The following is a 25,562-nucleotide window of genomic DNA, read 5'->3' as shown; positions in this document are numbered from 1 at the left end:
ATGAAAGATGGTGGAAAGAGATGAATGACATGATGGGGAAAAGAGATCAGTGGGTATTTGACAGCAGAAATTATTTATTAAATGTATGAATATTCTGTTTCCATTCGTATGGGTGTTGTAGGTAATATGTAATGAGGAAGATGGCTTCCATAGGTAAAATGGGGACTGAAATGTTAATGCTGTCACTCCATGTGAAGATATTCCTATGGTTGCTGAACTATTGTAATTTGAATTTGAAATTAAATCAGCTTTAATTTAGTATGCCATATTTATTTGGCCTGAATTGATGAAGTAGTGGCCTTGAAACAATGGATGTAATAATAATGTAAAGTTGTATCTTGATGAATCACCTCAGCATGTACTGTGTAGCTGACACTTTTACATGCCTGACAATTTGCAAAACCCCATTGAGGGGTGTTGGGGGAATAATAGAGCTCAGACAGATGAACAAAAACTAATTAGAATGTCTTTCTTTTAATTCCAGGCTCAGGAGATATGGACGGCATTTCCAAAGTAAGCATTATTTTTAATAGGTGTATTATTTTTAGCCTTTGATGAAAAAAATATCTACTTGCTATAACAACTTGTGTTGCAATTTGATCTTATTTAGGGCACTAATTTGATTAACTTTGTCTCAGAATCAATTCTTAAAATTGCCCCTTGTTTCCAAAAGATAGATGTAATGGACCCAGTTGAAAAACATGAAGTCAGTTCCATTGTTATAGCATATTAAATATTTAAACCAGGAGTTTAATTTGATTAACTTTGCCTCAGAATTGTATATTGAAGAGACTTGGTTCATTTTCATGCATTTGTTTGGAAAGTCACTTTACAGTGCTACTTGCAGTCACATGGCCAGGCACACATCCAGTTTATTACTGCCTGTAGCAACTCTATATTGGCTGAAGTCATGGTTTATATTATTATGGAGGAAGAAGAACATAATTAGAGACAGAAGCCCGAAAAGTAAAATTTCGCAAGCGGAAAAAGGGGACTAACGAGCAAAGGACCAGCTGGCATGCTGTAGTCAAGTCAAGTCAAGTCAAGTTTATTTGTCACATACACATACGAGACGTGCAGTGAAATGAAAGTGGTAATGCTCGTGGACTTTTGTGCAAAAGACAAACAACCAAACAAATTATAAACACAATCATAACACACATATTCTTTTACATAATAAATAATGGAAGGAAAAACATTCAGTAGAGTTAGTCCCTGGTGAGATAGGCGTTTACAGTCCAAATGACCTCTGGGAAGAAACTCCTTCTCAACCTCTCCGTTCTCACCGCATGTCAACGGAGGCGTTTGCCTGACCGTAGCAGCTGGAACAGTCTGTTGCAGGGGTGGAAGGGGTCTCCCATGATTTTATTTGCTCTGGTGTTGCACCTCCTGTTGTATAGTTCCTGCAAGGGGGCAAGTGAAGTTCCCATAGTGCGTTCGGCCGAACGCACTACTCTCTGCAGAGTCTTCTTGTCCTTGGCAGAGCAATTCCCAAACCAGATGGTAATATTTCCGGACAAGATGCTTTCCACCGCCGCTGCGTAGAAGCACTGGAGGATCCTCGGAGACACTCTGAATTTCCTCAATTGCCTGAGATGGTAAAGGCGCTGCCTTGCCTTACTCACGAGTGCTGAGGCGTGTGATGCCCATGTCATATCCTCGGAGATGTGGACTCCCAGATATTTAAAACAGTTCACCCTATCCACAGGATCCCCATTTATCCTCAATGGAGTGTACGTCCTCGGATGATGTGACCTCCTAAAGTCCATGATCAGCTCCTTCGTTTTTTTGATGTTCAAGAGGAGGCTGTTATCCTGGCACCAGAGTGCTAGACGAGCCACCTCCTCCCGGTAGGCCTTCTCGTCGTTGTCTGAGATCAGGTCCACCACCACAGTCAATTGTCATTGTCAGTGTACAGTACAGAGACAACGAATGCATTTCGTTGTCTCTGTACTGTACACTGACAATGACAATTAAAGTTGAATCTGAATCTGAATCATCAGCAAACTTAATTATTGAATTGGAGCTGAACCTAGCCACACAGTCATGTGTGTACAGGGAGTACAATAGGGGGCTGAGGACGCAGCCCTGGGGCGATCCTGTGCTCAGGGTGAGGGACTTCGATGTATTCCCTCCCATCTTGACTACTTGGGGCCTGGCGGTGAGAAAGTCCAGGACCCAGGCACACAGGGAGGTGTTGAGCCCCAATTCCATTAGCTTCCCGGCCAGTCTGGTGGGGACTATCGTGTTGAAGGCTGAACTGTAGTCTATGAACAGCATCCTCACGTAGCCCCCCTTCTGGCTGTCCAGATGGGAGAGAGCGGTGTGCAAAACCTGGGAGACCGCATCGTCCGTGGATCTGTTCGGACGGTATGCGAACTGCAACGGGTCCATGTTCCGAGGGAGGAAGGCGCAGATGTGATTCTTCACCAGCCTCTCAAAGCATTTCATGACTACCGAGGTAAGGGCCACCGGACGGTAGTCATTCAGACAGGCTGGGGAGGCATTTTTTGGTACTGGTACAATGATGGATTTTTTGAAGCAGGCAGGGACCACGGACTTGTCCAGGGAGAGGTTGAATAATGTAGTGAGCACTGGTGCTAGCTGTGTAGCACAGGACTTGAGTGCTCGCCCCAAGATGCTCCAGTCGGCAGACCTGGAGTGGTGTTGCCCCTCTCGAAACGAGCGTAAAAGGAGTTCAGGTCATCAGCTAGGGAGGTGCCGGCACATGCGGATGAGGGAGCGGTGCTTCGGTAGTTGGTTACAATCCGTAGCCCCTGCCACAGGCTTCTGGTGTCCTGCTGCTCCATCTGTAACTCCATCTTGTCTCTGTACCTTTTCTTTGCGTCCTTCACCGCCCTTTGCAGTCGGTAGGACTCTGCCTTGTAGACGTCCATGTTTCCTGATGCCAAGCCCGAGTTGTACGAGCATTCAAGGCCACACGAACAGATCTGTCTACCCAGGGTTTTTGGTTCGGAAAGGTGCTTACCCTTACCGTGGGGACGATGTTGTCGGTTATTGTTGCGATGAAGTCCATGACTGCTTCCGCGAACTCACTGACGTCACTGGAACTTGCTTCGAACATATTCCAGTCGACATCACTCAGTGCATCTTGCAGCATGGCCTCTGACTGGTCGGACCACCGCTTTACGTCCCTCGTCTCTACCGCTTCCCGAACTATCCTCTGTTTATACTCTGGCAACAGGGAAATAGCAGCGTGGTCAGATTTTCCTAGGGGAGGGAGTGAAAGGGCCTTGTAGCCTTTCCTGAACGGTGTGTAGCAGTGGTCCAAAGTTCTCTCCCCCCTGGTGGCACACGTGATGTGTTGGTAGAAGTTCGGCATGACCTTCTTGAGATTTGATTTATTAAAATCTCCAGCCACCACCATAGCCGTATCCGGGAACTTGCTTTGATGTCGACATTGTACATCGTGTAGGGCCGATAGTGCCACGTCGGTGTCCGCCTGTGGTGGAATGTAGACGGCTGTGACGATCACTGAGCCGAACTCCCGGGGAAGGTAGAATGGGCGGCATGAGATCGTCAGGTGCTCCAGATCCGGCGAGCAAGAACGGGAAAGCATCTTGGTATTTCCAGGGTTGCACCAGTTGTTATTGGTCATGAAGCAGACTCCTCCACCCTTGGATTTCCCAGATGCTTCTGTTCTGTCAGCACGGTGGACAGTGAAGGACTCGGTTGGGCAGAATACCTGATCCGGAATCAGTGAGGTCAGCCATGTTTCAGATTTTGATCAAGAGAGTCAAGAGTGTTTTATTGTCATATGTCCCAGATAGAACAATGACATTCTTACTTGCAGCAGCACAACAGAATATGTAAACATAGTACACAGTAAACAATATAATAAACGAGAGAGAAAACATTTCAATGTGTGTGTATATACACATACTCACAAATACATATATTTATAGATCATATATATACATGCACACAAAAAAACAATAATAGTGCAATAATAACAATAATAGTCTACGTAGTTCAGAACTTATTTGAGGTTGTAGTGTTTAGTAGCCAAATAGCTGTAGGAAGATAGAGTAGATATATCTAACAGAACAGACTCTACTTACAAAAGAGACCATCAGCTGATCATGGAAAGTACTCTGAGATAACGTCATGGTCTGGTCCTCCCTCACACAGCAAAAAGTTAACTGTAGAAATCAAAGTAGCTCTGACTTCCAAAGTGTCATGAGTCTCTCTAGGACTAGAGAAGGGGAAACGAGGGCTTTATTCAGCAAAATATTCTAGCCACGTTCCTAATGCTAGTGGCTCATTTGATTTTGAATGTCTGCAAAGGACGGAAGACAAAGGTCACCAAAGCATTGGCCAGAGTCGGGAACTTTACACCATTAGAAGAAAACACGCAATGCTTCCAGGAAAGCGACATGAACCAAAAAATGCAATTCCACCTACTGGCCAGGAGTTCTACAATGTTGAACATGTAATCTTATAATAAAGCAGATGCTGCTTCATACAGAGGCTGGTCATCAGGCAGGTCAACCTTTAATTGATGATTGAAAATGTTTTATAACCATACAAACATTCGGAATTTGGCTGGGAACAGTAAGGGTACAATATGTTTAACAGTTATTGCTAATAATTTATTAACAAGGATCTTTGTGATCTTGGAGATGAAAGATTCCATTAAGAATAATGGTTATTTATTTATTTATCTGTGTCTGTCCATAGAATTCTCCCAGTAACATAAGTATGAGTAATCCGCCTGGTACTCCACGAGACGATGGAGAAATGGGTGGCAACTTCCTGAATCCCTTTCAGAGTGACAGCGTGAGTGTTCCTTTATATCATTTATTATATAATGTTCCACATAAATTATTCCTGGGATAAATACAAGGCGACTTGTATGAGCCATGAGAAATACTTTTATGAATCTGTAAATAACTTTTGGGTTCCCTATTTGTCATTTTAAGTGTCCATTTTTCATACATTGTTTCTAGTCATAGATGTTTGGAAAAAGTCACTTTTCCTTTCTTCAGCTTTATCTTGAAATTGTATTTACGACCATTGCTGTACCACTGTCAGGAACGCCAACCGCTCCATCCCTCGTTCATTCTTCGGAAAGTCTGACCACCTGGATGTGCTGCTTCTTCCACCGTACACACAAAGACTGAAAAATGCAGCACTGCAAAGAGGAGGCGGAGGAGCGGTTACAGGATTGCTTCAAGTCAGTTGACTGGGCCACATTCAAGGATTCATCGGTGGACCTGAATGAATATGCCACAGTCGTCACTGACTTCATAAAGACAAATGTGGACGAGTGTACATTGACAAAACCATTCCAAGAATGACCACAACCAGAAACCCTGGATGAACCAGGAGATTCACAATCTGCTGAACACTAGATCTGTAGTGTTTAAAAATGGCAATCCAGTAGCAAACGTGAACTTCATGACTTCCTGAAGGCTACTAAAGGACAATTGCAAGCTAGGCTGGAGTAACTGACAGATGCTCATCCGTGACAGGGCATGCGTGCCATCACCTCCTACAAGGCAGAAGTGGGTAACATTACAACCAACAACGCTTTTCTTTCTGATGTGTTAAATGTTGTTTTGCTTTGAACAGGAGAACAATGATGCACATAATGGGCCCCACAGCCCTGACAATTCTGTGATCTCGCCGTCTGAGGCTTACGTTAGAGCATCTATCAAGAGGGTCAATCCACGCAACGTATCCAACCCAGACTACGCAAATGGCCAAATGGACCAACTGGCTGCAATATTTAAGGGTCTCTTCAAACTCTTGCTTCTACAGTTTGACTTTCCCACTGCCTCAAAAGGGCATGAATCATACAGGTGCCTAAGAAGAGCAGGATGACCTCCTCTATTGTCCCTTAGCACTTACATCCACCAAAATGAAGTCCAATGACAGGTTGGTTATGGCACAAATCAATTCTTGCCTCGGAAATATCTTTGATCAGCTTCATTCTGCCTGTTGTAACAGCAGGTCAACAGCTGATGTTCTCTCACCAGCCTTCCATTCTGCACTGGAGCCTTCCGGAAAGCAGGGACAGATACATCAGGCTGCTGTTCATCGACTATGATAGAAAAGGTTTAGAGGGATTTAGGCCAAATGAGGGTACCTGGGATTAGCTTCGATGGGGCATCTTGGTCCGTGTCGGCCAGTTGGGCCAAATGGCCTTTCCATGCTTTATGGCCACAGCTTGGTATTCAATTCTATCATTCCGTCCAACTTCATCATCCAGCTGCAAGAACTGGCCTCTGCACCTGCCTTTGCAATTGAATTCTTCACTGTTTCATCAGCAGATCCCAATCAGTGCAGATCGGTAATAACATCTCCTCCTCAATCACCATATACACAGGTGCACATGACAGCCAGCTTGTACCCCAGCTCCAACCTTTGTACACCCATGACTGAGCACGGATTTTTTTTTCTGATCGTGTTTTTGCACCTATACGTTTTATTTTGCACCGTCTTCTAGAATTTTACATGCAATTTGTATATCATGCATGTATAATTTGTATTTGTGTGTTTGTCTGAGTATGTGTCTGTGATGCTGCTGCAAGCAAGATTTCCAATTGTACCTGTACCTCACCATACTGCATATGACAATAAACTAGAATGATTCAAAAAAGGTCATTCAGAAAAGAATGGTCATTGTATCCATACCATTCAAACATGGAACTATTTACTTTATTCCCAGTTCCTAGCTCTTAGTTTAGTTCAGAGATACAGCGCGGAAACTGAGTCCATGCCGACCAGCGATCTCCGCACACTTACACTATCCTACACACACTAGGGACAATTTACAATAATACCAAGCCAATTAACCTATAAATCTGTCCGTGTTTGGAGTGTGGAAGGAAATGAAAGATCCCGGAGAAAACCCATGCTGATCACGGGGAGAACGTACAAACTCTGTACAGATAGCACCAGTAGTCAGGATTGAACCCAGGTCTCTGGTGCTGTAAGACAGCAACTCTACTGCTGCGCTACCATGCCGCCCCTATGGTCTATGGCCTTCTTACATTTTGACTCTTCAAGCACTCGTCCGGGTACATCTTTAAATGTTATCAGTGTTCTACGTACGTTCACAAACTGTTCTGATTGTGAGTTCTAGACAACCACTACTTCGGATTTGTTTTGTCACCTCTCTGATCTTTCTCCCAATTAATTTAACTTAAAAGTGTTGTTTTAATCTTCTTTCGCTATTTACCGCTGTACTTGAGAAAATACCTTTCTCCTGGCTCATATTGCCTAGGCCTCATAATTTTGTATCTCGGAATTAAATTCCCTTTCAGACTTTTATGTTCTAAAGGAAACAACCCCAGCCAAGGCAGATTATCCTCCTTAACTGTAATTGTTTAAAATTCACAATCACTCTCTGAACTGGGAACCTGCTGCCAGGGCAGGATTACTTTATTTAAAAGGAGGATCCTAAAAATGGAGCCTGATCTTAGGGCAGAACAGAAGACTGAGTGGAGGTATGACATGGGTGGGAAGGCAATGTGTAGTAAAAGAACAGAAACTCAGCACCTGAGTTAAGAATGAACCAACAAACAAGTTAATTACTTTTTAGGAATATAGATTAGACGGTAATTTTCTGTACTACTTAGATGTTCTGAGATGGGAAAATAATAAGATAATCTGTGGTTTGTTGCAAACTCATGTAGAAACATGAAGGTCAAAGAATGAAGTTGGTATTTTGGTGTCTGATAGATCTCTAGGGAACAGTTCTCTGTATTTCATATTTGTAATTAGGTCTTGGATAATATATTTGGTTTACATGGTGCAACATAAACTGAGCGAATTACAATGTCTTGTGTTCAGTTGGAGAGAAAGATGGGCAACCTGAGCTAATCTATCTCCAATACCCTCACATTTAAATGGATAGCGTAAATTACATTTCTAGTTCTCTCTGTGTTGAAAAGCCCTGTAATTATCGGTTTAAAAAATACAGCTTGGGTGCAATATTTCTTCAATAAAATATATTTCTTACTTAAATTCATAGCTCCTGTGGTATTTGGTGATCCCATCTGTTTTATATTTGGAGTTAGTTATGTTGGCAACATTGCTGCTATACAATTCAAGGTTTCTCAGTATTTCTTTCTCTATTGACCAAATGATGCCATCTGTTGTTGTAAAAATGACATAACCTTCATGGAGAAAACATTGTTTTTGATAAAATTATTAAATTAATCTAAACAGAAGCAATGCAAATAGATGTTATGAATTTGTTCAGAGGCGGTGTTTATATATATTTTACTTCCTTGGTAATGCCATTATGTATGCATTTTATTCAGATTAAACATCCAGGGTGTTGGGGAGAAGGCAGGAACGGGGAACTGATTGTGGATGATTAGCCATGATCACAGTGAATGGCGGTGCTGGCTCAAAGGGCCGAATAGAAACATAGAAACATAGAAAATAGGTGCAGGAGTAGGCCATTCGGCCCTTTGAGCCTGCACCGCCATTCAACATGATCATGGCTGATCATCCAACTCAGTATCCTGTTCCTGCCTTCTCTCCATATGCCCTGATCCCTTTAGCCACAAGGGCCACATCTACCTCCCTCTTAAATATAGCCAATGAACTGGCCTCAACTACCTTCTGCGGCAGAGAATTCCAGAGATTCACCACTCTCTGTGTGAAAAAAGTTTTCCTCATCTCGGTCCTAAAAGATTTTCCCCTTATCCTTAAACTGTGACCCCTTGTTCTGGACTTCCCCAACATTGGGAACAATCTTCCTGCATCTAGCCTGTCCAACTCCTTAAGAATTTTGTAAGTTTCTATAAGATCCCCCCTTAATCTTCTGAATTCTAGCGAGTACAAACCGAGTCTATCCAGTCTTTCTTCATATGAAAGTCCTGACATCCCAGGAATCAGTCTGGTGAACCTTCTCTGTACTCCCTCTATGAGTCTATGGCAAGAATGTCTTTCCTCAGATTAGGAGACCAAAACTGTACACAATACTCCAGGTATGATCTCACCAAGACCCTGTACAACTGCAGTAGAACCTCCCTGCTCCTATACTCCTGGCCTACTCCTGCACATATTATCCATAAAATTCAGCATTTTCAATTTTTCAGTATCATTTTATTTCTTGTTTCTGTTAATCATTTTGTGGGCACCTGCCTGGTCAGTCATGGTGAACACAAATTATAATAGCAGCAGCCTCCAAAACTCTCTCCAACATGTTTGTGAGATCCTCTAGCACATTTAGCATGACTGGGGATGAATTTCTCAGCAAAAGCTATTGAACAAAAAATGTATGTATTAAGATAATCAAAGAATCTCTCCGAATGCCACTGGAAAGCTAGAATGAATTAGAGCATTTTTGCAGATTTCAACAGAACAGGATAAGGTAAAAAGGCAAATGACAAAAGAGTTCTTAGGGTACTGAGGGTGATGGGAGTTTGGGGAACACTAAAACATTTGATTCAAGGGGCCCATGGTCATGGACAATTAGTGAGCATTACAATGCATCATATCATGATTAAAGAAGAGTCAGCAGTTTGGGGGAATCCTTGTGGTGCTGGCTCGAAGGGCCGAATGGCCTCCTCCTGCACCTATTTTCTATGTTTCCAAGTACCAGAATCAAACTGGTAGCATCTGTCAAACTTGTCGGCACCATTTTCATAAAACCAGCTCATCTACCTATCAATTCTGATTAGAATTGGTTCTTAAGCAACCAAGGTTCATTGTTACAGAACTAAGCTACAGTATGCGCTTTAATGATATCTGCATAACAGAGATCAAAGGCAGCTCATATCACCACCAGGCTAGTTCAGTAATTATCTTCAGTCAGATGAGTTTATATACCAAACAAGTAACTGATGCTGAGATCAACCCTTTGGTCACAAAATAATGGTAGCCGCAGATCTCCTCAATGTGATCATTCTGCTGCATTTTGCAATGCAAATGAAGTTTCTCATGTTGGTATATAATCATATCTTACAGATCGATTGTGTGGCGATATAAATCTCTTTAGAAACATAGAAAAATAGGTGTAGGTGTAGGCAATTTGGGCCTTCGAGCCAGCACCACCATTCAATGTGATCATGGCTGATCATCTACAATCAGTACCCCGTTCCTGTTTTTTCCCCATATCCCTTGATTCCTTTAGCCCTAAGATACCCTCTCACCCGTCTAAATTCCAGTGAATACAAGTCCAGTCGACCTATTCTTTTATCATGTCAATCCCTCCATCCTGGGAATTAACCCGGTGAACCTACGCTGCACTCCATCAATAGCAATAATGTCCTTCCTCAAATTAGACCAAAATTGCACATGATACTCCAGGTGCGGTCTCACCAGGGCCCTGTACAACTGCAGTAGGACTTCCTTGCTCCTAAACTCAAACCCTCTCGCAATGAAGGCCAACATGCCATCAGCTTTCTTCACTACCTGCTGTACCTGCATGCTTACTTTCAGTGACTGATGTACAAGCACACCCAGGTCTCATTGCACCTCCTCTTTTCTTAATCTGACACTATTCAAATAACAATCTGCCTTCCTGTTCTTGCCACCAAAGCGGATAACCTCACATTTATCCACATTGTACTGCATCTGCCATGCATCTGCACACTCACCCAACCTATCCAAGTCACCCTGCAGCCTCTTAGAATCCTCCTCGCAGCTCATACTGCCACCCAGTTTTGTGCCATCCGAAAACTTGGTGATGCCACATTTAATTCCCTCGTCTAAATCGTTAATATTGTATATATTGTAAATAACTGAGGTCCTAGCACCAAGCCTTGCAGCACCCCACTGGTCACTGCCTGCCATTCTGAAAAGGATCTGTTAATGTCTACTCTTTGCTTCCTGTCTGCCAACCAGTTCTCTATCCATGTCAATACCCTCCCCCAATATCATGTGCTCTAATTTTGCACACTAATCTCTTGTGTGGGACCTTGTCAAAGGCTTTTTGAAAGTCCAGATATACCACATCCACTGGCTCTCCCTTATCAATTCTACTTTTTACATCCTCAAAAAATTCCAGAAGATTAGTCAAGCATGATTTCCCCTTCATAATTCCATGATGACTTTGACCGATCCTGTCACTACTTTCCAAATGTGCTGCTATATCTTTAATAATCGACTCAAGCATCTTCCCCACTACCGATGTAAGGCTAATTGGTCTGTAATTCACCATTTCACCGTCTCCTTTCTTTAAAAAGTAGTTAAATGAGCTACCCTCCAATCCACAGGAACTGATCCAGAATTGAGAGAACATTGGAACAATGCATCCACGATTTCTCGGCCCATCTCCTTCAGAACTCTGGGATACAGACCATCAGGCATAGAAATATAGAAACATAGAAATTAGGTGCAGGAGTAGGCCATTCGGCCCTGCGAGCCTGCACCGCCATTCAATATGATCATGGCTGATCATCCAACTCAGTATCCTGTACCTGCCTTCTCTCCATACCCTCTGATCCCCTTAGCCACAAGGGCCACATCTAACTCCCTCTTAAATATAGCCAATGAACTGGCCTCAACTACCTTCTGTGGCAGAGAATTCCAGAGATTAACCACTCTCTGTGTGAAAAATGTTTTCCTCATCTTGGTCCTAAAAGATTTCCCCCTTATCCTTAAACTCTGACCCTTGTTCTGGACTTCCCCAACATCGGGAACAATCTTCCTGCATCTAGCCTGTCCAACCCCTTAAGAATTTTGTACGTTTCTATAAGATCCCCCCTCAATCTTCTAAATTCTAGCGAGTACAAGCCAAGTCTATCCAGTCTTTCTTCATATGAAAGTCCTGACATCCCAGGAATCAGTCTGGTGAACCTTCTCTGTACTCCCTCTATGGCAAGAATGTCTTTCCTCAGATTAGGAGACCAAAACTGTACGCAATACTCCAGGTGTGGTCTCACCAAGACCCTGTACAACTGCAGTAGAACCTCCCTGCTCCTATACTCAAATCCTTTTGCTATGAATGCTAACATACCAATCGTTTTCTTCACTTCCTGCTGCACCTGCATGCCTACTTTCAATGACTGGTGTACCATGACACCCAGGGCTCGTTGCATCTCCCCTTTTCCTAGTCGGCCACCATTCAATTAATAGTCTACTTTCCTGTTTTTGCCACCAAAGTGGATAACCTCACATTTATCCACATTATACTGCATCTGCCATGCATTTGCCCACTCACCCAGCCTATCCAAGTCACCTTGCAGCCTCCTAGCATCCTCCTCGCAGTTAACACTGCCCCCCAGCTTCGTGTCATCCGCAAAGTTGGAGATATTGCCTTCAATTCCCTCATCCAGATCATTAATATATATTGTAAATAGCTGGGGTCCCAGCACTGAGCCTTGCGGTACCCCACTAGTCACTGCCTGCCATTGTGAAAAGGACCCTTTCTGTCTGCCAGCCAGTTCTCTATCCACATCAATACTGAACCCCCAATACCGTGTGCTTTAAGTTTGTATACTAATCTCTTATGTGGGACCTTGTCGAAAGCCTTCTGGAAGTCCAGATACACCACATCCACTGGTTCTCCCCTATCCACGCTACTAGTTACATCCTCGAAAAATTCTATAAGATTCGTCAGACATGATTTACCTTTCATAAATCCATGCTGACTTTGTCCAATGATTTCACCACTTTCCAAATGTGCTGCTATCCCATCTTTAATAACTGACTCTAGCAGTTTCCCCACTACCGATGTTAGACTAACTGGTCTGTAATTCCCCGTTTTCTCTCTCCCTCCCTTTTTAAAAAGTGGGGTTACATTAGCTACACTCCAATCCTCAGGAACTACTCCAGAATCTAAAGAGTTTTGAAAAATTATCACTAATGCATCCACTATTTCTGCGGCTACTTCCTTAAGTACTCTGGGATGCAGCCTATCTGGCCCTGGGGATTTATCGGCCTTTAATCCATTCAATTTACCTAACACCACTTCACGGCTAACCTGGATTTCACTCAGTTCCTCCATCTCATTTGACTCCCGGTCCCCTGCTATTTCCGGCAGATTATTTATGTCTTCCTTAGTGAAGACAAAACCAAAGTAGTTATTCAATTGGTCTGCCATGTCTTTGTTTCCCATGACCAATTCACCTGTTTCTGACTGCAAGGGACCTACATTTGTTTTAACTAATCTTTTTCTCTTCACATATCTATAAAAACTTTTGCAGTCAGTTTTTATGTTCCCTGCCAGTTTTCTTTCATAATCTATTTTCCCTTTCCTAATTAAGCCCTTTGTCCTCCTCTGCTGAATTTCTCCCAGTCCTCTGGTAGGCTGCTTTTTCTGGCTAATTTGTATGCTTCATCTTTTGTTTTGATACTATCCCTGATTTCCCTTGTTATCCACGGATGCACTACCTTCCCTGATTTATTATTTTGCCAAACTGGGATGAACAATTGTTGTAGTTCATCCATGCAGTCTTTAAATGCCTTCCATTGCATATCCACCGTCAACCCTTTAAGAATCAATTGCCAGTCTATCTTGGTCAATTCACGTCACATACCCTCAAAGTTACATTTCTTTAAGTTCAGGACCCTTGTTTCTGAATTAACAATGTCACTCACCATCCTAATGAAGAACTCAACCATATTATGGTCACTCTTGCCCAAGGGGCCACGCACAACAAGACTGCTAACTAACCCTTCCTCATTACTCAATACCCAGTCTAGAATAGCCTGCTCTCTCGTTGGTTCCACTACATGTTGGTTTAGAAAACTATCCCGCATACTGGGACTGTAGTGGGTAGTGGGGAAACTGCTAGAGTCAGTTATTAAAGATGGGATAGCAGCACATTTGGAAAGTGGTGAAATCATAGGGCAAAGTCAGCATGGATTTATGAAAGGTAAATCATGTCTGACGAATCTTATAGAATTTTTCGAGGATGTAACTAGTAGAGTGGATAAGGGAGAACCAGGGGCACTGGGGATGTATCTGCCTTCTGTCCCAACAGTTTACCTAACACCATTTCCTGATTAATGTGGATCTAGTAGGAGGGCTCCACCCTCCTACTAGATCCACTGTCCCCTAGTATTTCTGGGAGATTGTTTGTGTCTTCCTTAGAGAAGACAGAACCAAAGTACTAATTTAACTGTTCTGCCACTTCCTTGTTTCCCATTATAAATTCTGACTGTAAGGGGCCTACATTTGTCTTCATTAATCATTTCCTTTTTCCATATCAAAATAAACTTTTACAGTCAGTTTTATATTCCCCACAAGCCTTATTTCATTCTCTTTCCTCCCGACCCCCTCTTAATTAATCCCTTAGTCCTCCTCTGTTGAGTTCTAAATTTCTCCCAGTCCACCGGTTTGCTGTCTTCTCTGGCCAATTTATCTGCCTCTTCCTTGGATTTAACACTATCCTTGATTTCCCTCGTTAGCCACATTTGAGCCGCCTTACCCGTTTTATTTTTTTGCCAGATGGGATGAACAATTTATGGAGTTCATCCATGCGATCTTTAAATCTTTGCCATTGCATCTCTGCCGTCAACACTTTATGTATAATTTGCCCGTCTATCCAAGCCAATTCCCATCTCTTATCTTCAATGTCTCCTTTCTATAAGTTCAGGACCCTAGTCTGTGAATTAACCGTGTCACTCTCCATCCGAATGCAGAATTCCACCAAATTATGGTCACTGTTGCCCAAGGGGCTTTGCACAACAAGATCACTAACTAATCCTCATTGAACAATACCCCGTCTAGGATGGCCTGCCCTCTAGTCTGTTCCTCTACATATTGATTTAATAAACCATCCTGCATACATTCCAGGAAATCCTCCTCAACGCTGTTACCAATTTGGTTACCAATCTATATGTAGATTAAAGTTATCCATGATAACCTTTGTAACACACATCCATAATTTCCTGCTATATTTAAAATAATATCAGCATTCAAAATGTGTAGGGAGGAACTGCAGTTGCTGGTTTACACCAAAAATAGACACAAAATGCTAGAGTAACTCACAGGGACAGGCAGCATTTCTGAAGGGAAGGAATGGGTGATGCTTAGGGTCGAGACCTGAAGAAGGGTCTCATAGAAACATAGAAATTAGGTGCAGCAGTAGGCCATTCGGCCCTTCGAGCCTGCACCGCCATTCAATATGATCATGGCTGATCATCTAACTCAGTATCCTGTACCTGCCTTCTCTCCATACCCCCTGATCCCTTTAGCCACAAGGGTCACATTTAACTCCCTCTTAAATATAGCCAATGAACTGGCCTCAACTACCCTCTGTGGCAGAGAGTCTCGACCTGAAACGTCACCCATTCCTTCTGCCCTATGATGCGGCCTGTCCCGCTGAGTTTCACCAGCATATTTTGTGTCTATTATCAGTATATCAAGTTGCATTTTACCATTAAGTTTGTGCTCTGTTGGAAATGGTGTTAAACTGACTTATTTTGTCAATTTAAAGTCAACTTGACTCAAACACTTGTTGCTGTTGAAATCGATTCTTTATGCAGCTGAGACTAGTCTATGAACCTTCCAACACTGAGCTGATGCTCTGGGGTGGGTCCAGAGATGAGTAACTTTGCTAGAACTCATGTCATTTATATAGGTATTAGACATTTCAGATACAGAGGGTATGAGAAGCTAGTAATCAATCATCTGAGTCCTTCTGGTGATTTACAACATCAGTCACATGATCCCCCTTTCCTGGCCTCTTTACAACCTTTGTTTGCCTGTGGTATAACTTTGCTTATTTTAGTTCAACACAGCAAAACCCCAGTAGGCCCAATTATCAAAGACCACTCCTCAAAATATAAGATACAGATGTAATACAATGATCACACATGTCATACACACTTCCCATACCAAGAAGAAAGATATTTCTATAAATCTAAACAATTTCTATAAGTCTAATGTTTACATTCCTACTAAGACAATACATTTCATAATTTGTTTCACTACAATTTTACTATTACATATGTATTTAAAACATTAATTATATAAGTTTGCTGAATTACAGTTTCTAAGTTCAAAACACATATCTCTCAACCAAGCATACATGGGTCATAAATCTGTCAACTTACTTAATAAGTGTTTGGTGCCAGGAGAAACTTAATTCTAATTTGTAGCCCCTTTCCTGCTATCTGGAAGCTGGATTTCCAATCTCACTACAAGGTCTTTTACAAATATTACAGAATAAAGCGTAAATTCACAACTCAGAATTACATCAGAATTACATCTGCTCCTTCGACATTTTATAAACAAATCCATCAATCTAATTATCTTCCGCTCCTAAGCAACTACTCCCCTTCACATACATCTGATCCCTTATCACAATCTCATTATAATTTAACATGACCAAGGCTAAATACAGACCTAAGAGGGTCTATTATCTCCCAGCCTTGAATTCTGTCTCAAACTCAGCAGAACCCTCACAGCTTAAGAATGTACCTTAGAGAACGAGTAGTCGACCTCTGGCCTAAGAAGAGGCCCCTATTCAGCTATCCATTCTCCAACACAATCATATCAAATACAATTTCCTCCAGCGTTATAGTTGCCTCAAAGCAATAAACTAAGCTAAGCAGGTTCAGGTTCAGGCCTCCATGTTTTGATTCATCTTTCCCTGTGTGTATGTGGCTCTTTGTACTTCATTTCGTTAGGAAAACCTTCAACTTTTATTTTGCAAATTACCTAGCTTATATAAAAGTCACTATCCGAGCGGATCTCTTATATAATGCTTCCTCAATGGAAGCAAATGATTCACGTGTTTAAACTATAATGTTTAAACAAATCATTCACATGTTTAAACTATAATGTTTTATTCTTAATGTTTTATGTTTTATTCTTAATTGTTTACTGTCTGTGTCGTGTTGTTACTTGCGAGTGGAGCACCAAGGCAAATTCCTTGTATGTGTACATACTTGGCCAATAAACATTTTCATTATTATCATTATTATTATGATAAATAACAGAAGAGATTTGCCTCTGCAGCCCTGGTCATTTGCAAGCTCCAGGTGCCAAATTAGTTCTGGTATGTATCTGATGCACTTGTGCACATGTGTAATTTGAGTTATGCTAGCTGCTATATTAGAAAAGGTATTATGGCGACTGACAATGAACAAAGCAGACAGATTCCTGGGTTGGTTAGAGTCATGGAACTGTACAGCACAGATACAGGCTCCTTGGCCCAGCTTGTCTATGCTGACTAAGTTGGCATACTGGGAATTTGCCTCATTTGGCCAGAGATTGCTAACATTTCCTATCCTTATAACTGCCCAAATTATTTTTAATAGTTGTAATTGTATCAGCTTCTATAGGTTCCTCTGGCAGCTCATTCCAGATACGGACTACCCTCTGAGTGGAAAAAGTTGCCCTTGAGGTCTTTCTTAAATCTCTCCCCACTAACCTTAAGCCGATGTCCTCTACTTTTTAGAATCCTCTAAGCTGGAAAAAGACTTTAAATGTTAACTCTATCCATTCCCTTGATGTACACCTCAATAAGGTCACCCCATCAGTCTCTGACACTTCAAACAAAAAAGGTCTAACCTATCCAACCACTCCCAATAACTCAAGCCAGCAAGCCCATGTAACATCCTGGTGAATCTCCTCTACACCCTTTATAACCTAATGATATCTTCCCTGTACTACCAATTTTGGTGCAGAATATAAATATACTAACAGTGTTATCTACAAAAAAAGTGTTGTATGTGTTCAGGATAGTTTCCTTAAAATGTATGAAGAGTACACCACTAGGGAGAAGGCAAAGGTTGATCTACTCTTAGGAAATTGGGAGTATCGGTTGGCGAGCCTTTTGAGACCAGTGACCACTGCTCTGTTAGCTTTCAAATAGTTAGGGATAAAGACAAGGCGGGTTCCCAAGTTAAATTTCTGAAGTGGGACAAGGCCAACTTTGATGATATTAGATCGGAACTTGCTGAACTTGATTGGAGTAAGATCTCTGCAGGCAAAGGAATGTCCGGAAAGTGGGGTAAGTTTAAGAGTGATGGTGGGAGTTTCTGTTGGAGTGGAAGACAAGGCAGCTGTAAGTAACACCATCTTTTGTTGCATTGGAAATTGTTCTTTCCTTATCTTTGGCTGCCCTGCACTCCTTTTCCTGGAGATTTTTATTTGGTAAGTTTCTGGACAGCCATTGAGAAATCCCTGGGGAGATAGGAGCATCCATCTCATCTAATGGGAATTGATCAGAAATACAGGAGGAACCAGGTGGTCTGCCAACATACTTGTGAGGCGGCCAATATCTGCCATTCTCATGGTGTAGCACTGAGCCCCACGGCTCAGCATTATTCTGTCCCAACATTGGCCTCAATTGTAAGTTCACTTCCTTTCTATTTTAATTATTCATTTTATAATTTACTCTCTCGTGTATTCACCATGTTTACTCTCTGAACTTGGGGTGAGTTAAAAAATATTAAGTTCCTTAGTTATTTTATTGAGAACATTTTTATTTTGAGTCTTTCTTCTAAAGTTCAATCCTAATTTTGCACAGTATTTTATTTTGAGATTTTAAAAACATATCCAACATGCTTTTCATTTTGTTGCTTTCTGCACTTAATTCTTTGTGCTTTTCTGTATTATCGTTTTGATTTTTGTTTCTCTTTTAGTTTGCCAGTTTGGTCGCAAAATTGTAAGGAATTTGTGGACTTTCCACTTTCAATTTTCTTTCTTAAAACTAGTATGTGCTGTAATTGTGATTGTGCCTTTTAGTTTAAATTTAAGGCCAGTGGAGGCCAGGCAAAGAAGATGTGATTTGCCAATACCTTCTGCTTTAAGTACTGAGCACTTAATCCCATTCAATCTTCTCTTGATTGGTACACTCCAACTGCCATCAACAATCAGTCTTTGCAATGCACATAAACTCTGGAGCCAATAGCATAATCACAGCCATATTGCTGAGGACCAGTATATGAGAGTTTGACTCACCACCCACCCCCCCCCCCCCCCCCCCCACCCACCCACCCCCCCCCCCCCCCCCCCCCACCCCCACCCCCCCCCCACCCCACCCCCCCCAAGTCAAGCTTTGTCAATACAACAATGACCATAGTATGTACTCAGTAGGTATTGAGAACTGTCTCTGTATGCTCTGGCAACAATGGGGTAAATAAATAGTAGCCACTGCTTCTCTATCAGCCTGCTCCAAATAAATAGTGAAATACTGCCATCTAATCACCAATATTCTGCTCATCAACGTTCAGCTTGTGTTTCACCAAACCGGCCACCTCCCAGCCACTGATTCTTGCTGTGACCCAGTGTGGACACAAACTAAATTGTTTGTGGAGGAAAGATAAACTCTTGCTGTTAAAGCAGCATGTATACAGTGGGGAACCAAAGAGCCCAAGTCAAACCTCACTTTGAGGTTAAGAGGATTGCTCTGGTGGGTGCAGTAACTTTTGATATAGTGGAAGGTGATTTTGATTGCTTGGGGGCCGATTGTTACACCCCAGGAACACTACTACAGGAACTCTTGCTGGAAGACAAACAGCAGCAACATAAATAACAATTCCTTCATAATTACAGACTGAATATCCTGGAATTCCTCACTTAACACCAGTGTGGAAGAACAGTGAGCTAGAAATTCCAACTCCTTATGAAGAATGGCAACAGCCATTTTCTGAAGGCAGCTGGTGTAATATAGGCATTCTTCTAATGTTGTATTCAGGTGATATCGAAAAAGATATTTTGGCTCTATAGAAAGTATGTGTAGAAACAGTATTTGTGCAATTGTAAAAATTGTGCATATTGAATGTTTATATATTTGCCAAAGAGGTTGAACATGATCAGATAACTCATTAGCAAATGTAATGTCAACAGAAGATAGTTGCTATTGTGAGATATAAGGTACGGAGGAATAATTAAGGGGTAATGTTGCTGCTCTAGTTCCATTTTGTGTTTGATGTCATGGCCATCTTAGTGAGTTGTCATAGTGGGGGAAACGAGGAGATATTACATTCACTGCTGGACTTCTGATGAATCATTATTACAAATTTCAGTTTAAACCATAAAATGGCACAATTTATAAGGGCGGCACAATGGCACAGTTGTAGAATTGCTGCCTCACAACTGTGTATGGAGCTTGTACATTCGCCCTGTGACCGTGTGTGTTTTCTCCGGGTGCTCCTGTTGCTTCCCACACTCCAAAGACGTACAGCTTTGTGGATAATTGGATTCCGTAAATTGTAAATTGTCTTGAGTGTGTAGGATAGTGCTGGTGTACAGGATGATCGCTGGTCAGCATGGACTTGGTTGGCTGAAGGGCCTGTTTCTGTACTGTATCTCAAAGGTCTAGAGTAAAGTAAACTCAACCCATAATGGAAGTGGGAACAATTGTGCAACTCTCAGGTCCCTTGCCTCTCAAATAGAGTAACAGACCTGGTTGTATTACACAGCCATTCCCCTCTCCAAAGGAGTGGGAATTGGGTACTGTTGACGAATTAAAATCACTTCCTCATAGCATTTATTGATGGTTTTATAAACATAAATGTTGGAGTGTAATCAACAGAACTGGTAAGTATAGATATTACTTTTGTCATTTGTTGGCTTTATTTCAATATGTTGCCAATTATTCTGAAAAATAAATATTCATATGCTCTTTTGTGTGTTTTTTTGCAGTATTCTCCAAGCATGACAATGAGTGTGTGATCTTGTATCCCCCTCCCCCTCATGATCAAGGCCTGAATGGTTTGCCTCTTAAAACGTGAAATAAGTACATCCAAGAGAAGAATGAAATATTTTACAAAGCTCTGCAGAAAAAGAGGTTTTGATTCTAGCAAAGACCCTGTTGTTCTGCAAATGACAGGTGTCTCATTGTGTACTGAAAGCGGGTCCAAAATATTCTTTTTAAGTTTACAAAACCTCAGAGACTGAACGGTTCAACCATTTTAATGTAGGAGATGCCTAATCTAGGCAAAACACAGTAACTTACGTGACTTCCCATAGTTAAGTAAGACATGGTGTGCTTGATTCAGCTGTTTGAAAGAATGCAGTAACAATACAGCTTAATGTGAGTCTACTTTCTTCTGTTTTTCCCTTCCAATTCACTTTTTAGTCTCAATATCTCAGAAGTTATGTTACTTGTAATTTTGTAATGTATAAACAAGCTCCTGATGATACCTCTTTTTATGCTTTATATGACATCATTGCTACTCAGCAGAACAAATATATTAGCCAAACACTGTAGGATATATGTGGAAGGGAAAAAGAAAAGCTAATGAATACCTTGCACTTAATGTTGTGTTCAGTAAGTGTTATTCATTAATTAAAACTACATTAATTGTCATGTGATATAGGAGAGAGCCGATCATTTAATGATAGAGTACAGTGGTGGATTCGGGTCCTTAACTACAGTTCTGGCATATCGATGTTGAATACTAGATGGACTATGCTTATGGTCACTGACAACAGCCAATAAGTGCTATAGTAATTGCAGCTAAGAAATTGCAGAATTGTTGTTTTGTTTCTCTCTTTACATTTTTCTCTGATAACATTAAAATGATCCTGAGTTGTTGTACTCTAGGAATGTGATTAAGGATATTGGATGGTAAATTGTATACCTGGGTGACCTTGGTCTGTCACTAATGGAGGATGGGTCATCCTTCGTCATTTAATGTCGCACCATAAACTTCTGTGTTTTAGCCATTACCTCTTTTTTAAAGAAAATTGAAAATGAAATTATCTTTTGTAAATTTTCATGTATTCCTTATTCTTCCTTCTGTGCAAAATGATATATTGTAAATGTACATTAAGTGTAGATTGTAACAAACTGAAGTTTTTTGTTTGTTTTTTTGATTTGTATGTGTGAGAATGAGGATTCTCAGAGTCACTGCAGTTAGGGTCTTTTCCTATGGGGAAAGTTTTCTGGTCTGAGAATGGAACTAGTGTAAAATTTTGTACAAATTGCTGGCTAACTTTTTCTGTTCTCAGACCAATATAAAAATGTTTAAATGAAATTTACCAAACTTTACCCAAATGAAACCGTAATTTTGAAACTCATTTTAAACATGCATGTTAAAAATTGTACATTTCTGTGTTTAACTAATGTAACCATTTGAAGTTAACTAGCTCCAAACTCCAGTCGATATTTAAAAAATAAGTAAGTTCCTGTTACTATATCGATTTTCTATTTTAGACAAATGAATTAAGTGTAGAACTTGTTTTTGAATTGTTCTGGGACTTGGGTGTGGGTACTGGTGATAATGATTGTACAACACTGGAATATTGTACAGTTTGAATCATCTCACTATCACATAGTTATGGCAATGGATTTCTGGTTAGAAGTGTTTAAGTAAGAGAAACGGAATAATCTGTGAAAAAAGGAGAATTGTATATGTCATCCTTTCCTTGTAGTCCTCATTTGAAAAGGCCCTAACAATTAGAAATGGATATTGTGCATAATAACGTACTTATTATATTGCTTATTTCAAGAAACGCAGTTTGTTTCAGCAAAAGAAAAAAGGCACTGCCACATCCCAAAAAAACTAACTGTAGTTTGGGTATTGACAATTTTTTCCTTGTATTGCCTCTTGAAGATATTTATGTGTTAACCAGCTTTGTAATGTCAGTACCACATCACATGCAGAGTACTCGCATACAGTTATATCAGAATACAATGCTGATTGTTCTGGTGGTTACAGATAGCTTTCTTTGTGTACCACTTTAATTTGTTGTGACCTTTATGAAATTATGCCCAAGCTATATGTAAAAGTACAACACAGAGCATTATGATTGGGTTCTGGGAAAGATTGACCTGTTCTCATCAGCTAGTTGAAGCATGCAAGTAAATTGTTCTACAAGCCATGTCTTGCACTTCAAAAATATTTTGAACCGCCAATCCATTTCACTGAATCAGTTCAAAACACTATTGCCTCTCTAAGCTTTAGTTAAATCCTCAGTACATTAAACATTGTTATATTTTGTTAGCTTTTAGAATTCTGAACAGCTAGGATGCACAGTGTTACTTACCCGAGTTATTCGTCCATTCTCATAACATCAAACTATTTAGGCAAAAAATATATCATTGTGTTGTCACACTGACTACTTGGGTTACTTTTTGACTGGAAATAACTGGTTTATATTCATTGCTCACCACCAAAAATCTCTAAGAAAAAAATAATTTATAATTCATCTTGATGAAAAATAACACAGATAATTTGTTTGGAGATCGGGCATGAAATTTGATGTGCATTTAATGTGGAAGGCAGTGGGCAAAGCAGTGATGATGGCATGTGGTTTGACCAATAGTCATATAGTCACAGCGTGGAAACAGGAGTGTTGGCCCAACATGCCCACACTGACCAACATGCCCTACCTACACTAGGTGTAGTAGATGGTCACATTCTTGTGACTGAGCCTCGTTTCAGTAAATTGAGCTTCCAGTACTGAACATCCAGGTTGGAAGTTTTGCATTTGCTCTGAAGAACCCACAAAAAAATAATATTTAGATGAACTGGAGTGAACACTCCAGTGTACAAGAGGATTATTGTGGCCCAGCTCATTCAGTGTTTGCTTCCACTCAGAACATGTGCCCCATTGAGTGAAAGACGGAAGGTAAACCAATGTGTCGCTGCAATTTTGCAATCCCAATGTGAATTTGGAGCGACACATTGGTTTCTCTTCAGCCTAAATGATCACGTGGTTCTCATAGTTGGAGATTCTGTTCACTTGCCTTTCAAACTATTCCAAAGTTGCAGTTAAATAATCATCACTGGCAACAAGGTGGTTAGTGCTGCATCATTATTTAAAGCTTGTAAATGACCTGTTACCACCCACAACTATTTGACAACATCCTAATGCTATTAGATACTAAGTGGGTAAAAGCACACTGTTAGCTTGTTCAGATGAACTTTTTGAAATACATTGATTATTTATGTATGCATGGTCTGTCACCTCTGTTCTTACCAGCACTGAATGTTGTGAGATGTCCAGTCTGCAATTCGATATTTCATTATGTAAAATATGTTTAATTAATGGATTAAAAAGACTACATTTACAATTTGTCAGCACATTTCTGGCTTAAGGCTACTGGAATTCTTCATGTCCACCAAGAAATTGAGCAACCATCTACCAATGCAAGCACAGTTTGCTCAAATTATTTATCTGTGAGGATACTTTAGTTATCTGGCAGTGCACTGCGATGAACACTCCATCAAACATATGAAATTGTATTACATATTTGACTGGTATCGTTTCAGATTTTATGCTAAAATGGATTCAATACTGCAATTTAGACAGCAAAACAACAGAATATTTCAGATGAACATAAATTGCTTTTGTCAATGAACTCTGTATAATCCACAATGCCAATTTGAGACATATGTTCGTCATGAAAATTAATCTAGTGACAGTTTTCCCTTGCATTTGGCTATAATTTCGCTGTTGCCTTTACTTCGTGCCTCACATTGACAAATAATTATTTTAAAGGAAATCTTGCCTTTGATAGGAAATTCATTTAAGCAGTGCCCCCAGGATCTAATTTTCTGAATTCTGGTGTCAGAAAACGCAGTATTCTTTGATCTTTTACCATTTACCACTAATTTTCCAACATTTGCACAAGAGATTAAGAAAAACAAATATAAATAAATGTAATTCTGCAATGGATAGGTAGCTGCAAAACTGCGTGGTAATTAGAAACATAGAAAATAGGTGCAGGAGTAGGCCATTCGGCCCTTCGAGCCTGTGTGATCATGGCTGATCATCCAACTCGGTATCCCATCCTGGGATGGTTGATCAGCCATGATCATATTGTTCCAAAAGTCATTCTGGTGTGTTATGTAAAATACTGTAGTTTGTGTAAGAAACTTTGTCTTGACTATGGTTTATACTGTCAAATACTGTTGTAAATCGCAAATTGATTCCATGTAGCAAGTGTTTCTGTAGCTATTGTCAGTATGTCACTAAATTAGCCAATTCTTTATTATTTTGGAATTATTTTATACTTGATTTTTTGACGTTGAGCATGCTTACCTAACTCTAGAATCTCTGATGAAACAGAAACTGCCAGAAAACAATAAATTCAGCTTTTCTAATTAAAGTATTGTTTTGCCCTGAATATCTATTGTTTCATTTTGAAGAAAATTGCATCAATATTTAAGTTAGTTTACAATTTCCTCTAACTTCAAAATGACAAATTAGAAATTAATCCTAATAAAAATACATATGCCTGTACATTTATCTATATGTTGCATCTCATTTAAATGCACATGATGTAAATTGAACCTGTGTAAACATTGCAAAATAAACACATTGTTCTCAAGAATATTCATTTATGACTAAGTGCTTATAACACGTGTTCAAGAGGAACTGCAGATGCTGGAAGATCGATGGTACACAAAAATGCTGGAGAAACTCAGCGGGTGCAGCAGCATCTATGGAGCGAAGGAAATAGGCGACGTTTCGGGCCGAAACCCTTCTTCAGACTGATGGGGGGTGGGGGGGAGAAGGAAGGAAAAAGGGAGGAGGAGGAGCCCGAGGGTGGGGGGACCTTATAACCTATAACCCTAGTTTTTATTTTTCATTGGTGTATATACCCTGATTATATTAAGCAAGTTCCACATTCTGTTTTATATAACCTAAACCTTTTTATTAAATGTCGTATAATTTCAGAAAATTAAATGCATTAAAAATTATATTGTCTTGACTTCAT

At 40.6% G+C, this 25,562-nt stretch overlaps 1 protein-coding gene across 6 annotated transcripts in view; it reads left to right on the top strand.

Moving 5' to 3' along the window:
* The window catches only part of ssbp2b (single stranded DNA binding protein 2b), a 321,784-nt gene extending 296,816 nt beyond the window's left edge, over window positions 1–24,968 (top strand). For 4 of the 6 annotated variants that reach the window (XM_055633404.1, XM_055633401.1, XM_055633399.1 and 1 more), the window contains 3 exons: window positions 485–513; window positions 4,702–4,800; window positions 5,010–6,625. In XM_055633404.1, coding sequence (XP_055489379.1) covers window positions 485–513; window positions 4,702–4,800; window positions 5,010–5,144 — 263 coding nt within the window. In that variant the 3' untranslated portion in view covers window positions 5,145–6,625. Of the gene's footprint in view, window positions 1–484; window positions 514–4,701; window positions 4,801–5,009; window positions 6,626–20,533 lie in introns of those variants that run through there. The other 2 variants (XM_055633402.1, XM_055633400.1) reach the window with 2 other exon arrangements.
* The last annotated feature ends 594 nt before the right edge of the window (window positions 24,969–25,562 follow it).

The sequence above is a fragment of the Leucoraja erinacea genome, chromosome 3 (genome assembly GCF_028641065.1).
Source record: "Leucoraja erinacea ecotype New England chromosome 3, Leri_hhj_1, whole genome shotgun sequence".
Lineage (NCBI taxonomy): Eukaryota > Metazoa > Chordata > Chondrichthyes > Rajiformes > Rajidae > Leucoraja > Leucoraja erinaceus.
Note: the sequence above shows the minus strand (reverse complement) of the source record. Positions and strands in the feature narration are given on the sequence as shown.